The 1,696-nt window shown below is 61.2% G+C and overlaps 1 protein-coding gene across 1 annotated transcript in view; it reads left to right on the top strand.

Moving 5' to 3' along the window:
- The window catches only part of LOC103906227 (leucine-rich repeat-containing protein 32), a 6,853-nt gene that overhangs the window by 2,532 nt on the left and 2,625 nt on the right, over nucleotides 1–1,696 (top strand). Inside the window, exon 2 of the mRNA XM_009288097.1 lies at nucleotides 1,204–1,303. Within this exon, the coding sequence (XP_009286372.1) occupies nucleotides 1,204–1,303 (100 nt within the window). The remainder of the gene's footprint in view (nucleotides 1–1,203; nucleotides 1,304–1,696) is intronic.

The following is a 1,696-nucleotide window of genomic DNA, read 5'->3' on the forward strand; positions in this document are numbered from 1 at the left end:
GGGGGGGGGGGGGTGGGGGGTGGGGGTGTGTTTTTTTTTTTTTTTTTTTTTTTTTTTCCTGCCAGACCCATCTAGGACTAGAGCAACAGCTCTACAGCTAAAGCTACAGCAAAACGCATCCTTGGGCAACTGCAGCAGCCTGAAGGTGCTCCTTTGGATGGGAAGAAAATCGGCCACAGCGAGCCAAAAACCCAAAAAGCGTGCATTTTGCAGAACACCCCATGAAGCGTGCAGGGAGCATGTCCCTGAAGAGCATGTCAGCACTAGGTGGCACAGGGACACTGAGATGTCACCGCAAGAAAAGTCCCTGTGGGTGGGGTACAGCTCTAGGCACCCAGATACCACCTGGAGCTGCCACAGGGAAAGTCCCCGTCTGGTCCCTGCCCTGGGTGAGGACGTGACCCAGCAGCTGTCCCCCAGGCCTGGCAGGGACACGGGGACGTGGCAGCGAATAGTCCAGCACTTGCAGTGCAGCGGACTCCTTGGGAGGAGGAGGAGAGGGATGCCAGCTCTGCGCATCCCACTGGGAACGGGTGGCACACCCCGAGGAGGGGCAGGTGCCACAGGAGAGTCCCCTCGGCTGGGCTGCGGTGGCATGGGGAGGGGAATTTGCTCTGCCTTCGTGCAGTGAGTTCACCTGCGGCCCCGGAGGCGCTGGGAGTCCTGCGGTGATCCCCGGCGGCTGCAGCCTGCAGCTCAGTCCCCGGCTCGGGATGGCCAGGGAGCCCTCGCCGGCTGCTCCTGGCGTCCTCAGCACCAGCTGCCCAGCGGGAGCTGGCACAGTGCACAGCCTGGCCCTGGCACAGGGCAGAGGAAGCTGGAGGAAGAGCAGGTCCAAGCAGGGGAACTCCTCCCAAACCTCTCAGCTTTCCCAAGTACCACCTCTGCCTCCTGGCATTCGATTTCGGCAGTCAGTCCAGCCGATCACCTGAGCGCGGGTGCAGCCCTGCCTCCTCCCCATCCTGCCGTTTCTCTTTCCCTTCCTTGTGGCTTCGTGCACTGTTTTTCCCCCTCTGCAATCTTATGTCTTTCTTTTCCCACTTCCGTAGCTACGAACACCCACATGCATTATCTTCTTCCCCCATCCCATCCCAAAGACTATTTATACAGAGCCCGGCTCCTGCCCAGCTTGCCAGAGAGCGCTGGAGGAGCGGGACGGGGCTGGCAGCACCCGCAGCCCAACATGCTCTTGTTTGAACACAGGCTGGCTGAAAGAGGATGCTTGCTGCTCTGGCTGCTCCCATCTGTTCTCAGAGTCCAGTCTAACGGGGAGGCGAGGCCCAGGTCCACGCCGTGCCAGCAGGTAAGGCTGCTTTCTGAGGAGCCCCTGGGGTGGGATGGCCCTAGCAGCATCGCTGGGTCTGAGTGGGGCTGCAAGCATCCCTCTGCACAGCGCAGGGTGCATATCCCCCCCACAGCTCTTACCTCCCTCCAGCCTCCATCTCTTTAACCTTCCCAGCTTTGATCTCATCTCTGCTCTCCTGTTTCCGAGCCGGTCTCCCGCTAGCTGGTCCCCAGCACCCATCCGCTCCCACGTCCCTGCTGTGCCGGTGGCACCTACCAGCAGCCCCTGCCACGGGAGTGCCAGCTCGAGATGCTTGCTAAGAGGTAGGCTGGAGTGCAGGGTCTCACGGGGATTCAGGCAGCTGCCATGGATGTTAGCAAGGCAGTCGGGAGCCTGGAAGTGGAGCAGCCG

The sequence above is a fragment of the Aptenodytes forsteri genome, unplaced genomic scaffold, assembly GCF_000699145.1.
Source record: "Aptenodytes forsteri isolate BGI_AS27 unplaced genomic scaffold, ASM69914v1 Scaffold72, whole genome shotgun sequence".
In the NCBI taxonomy this organism is placed as follows: Eukaryota; Metazoa; Chordata; class Aves; order Sphenisciformes; family Spheniscidae; genus Aptenodytes; species Aptenodytes forsteri.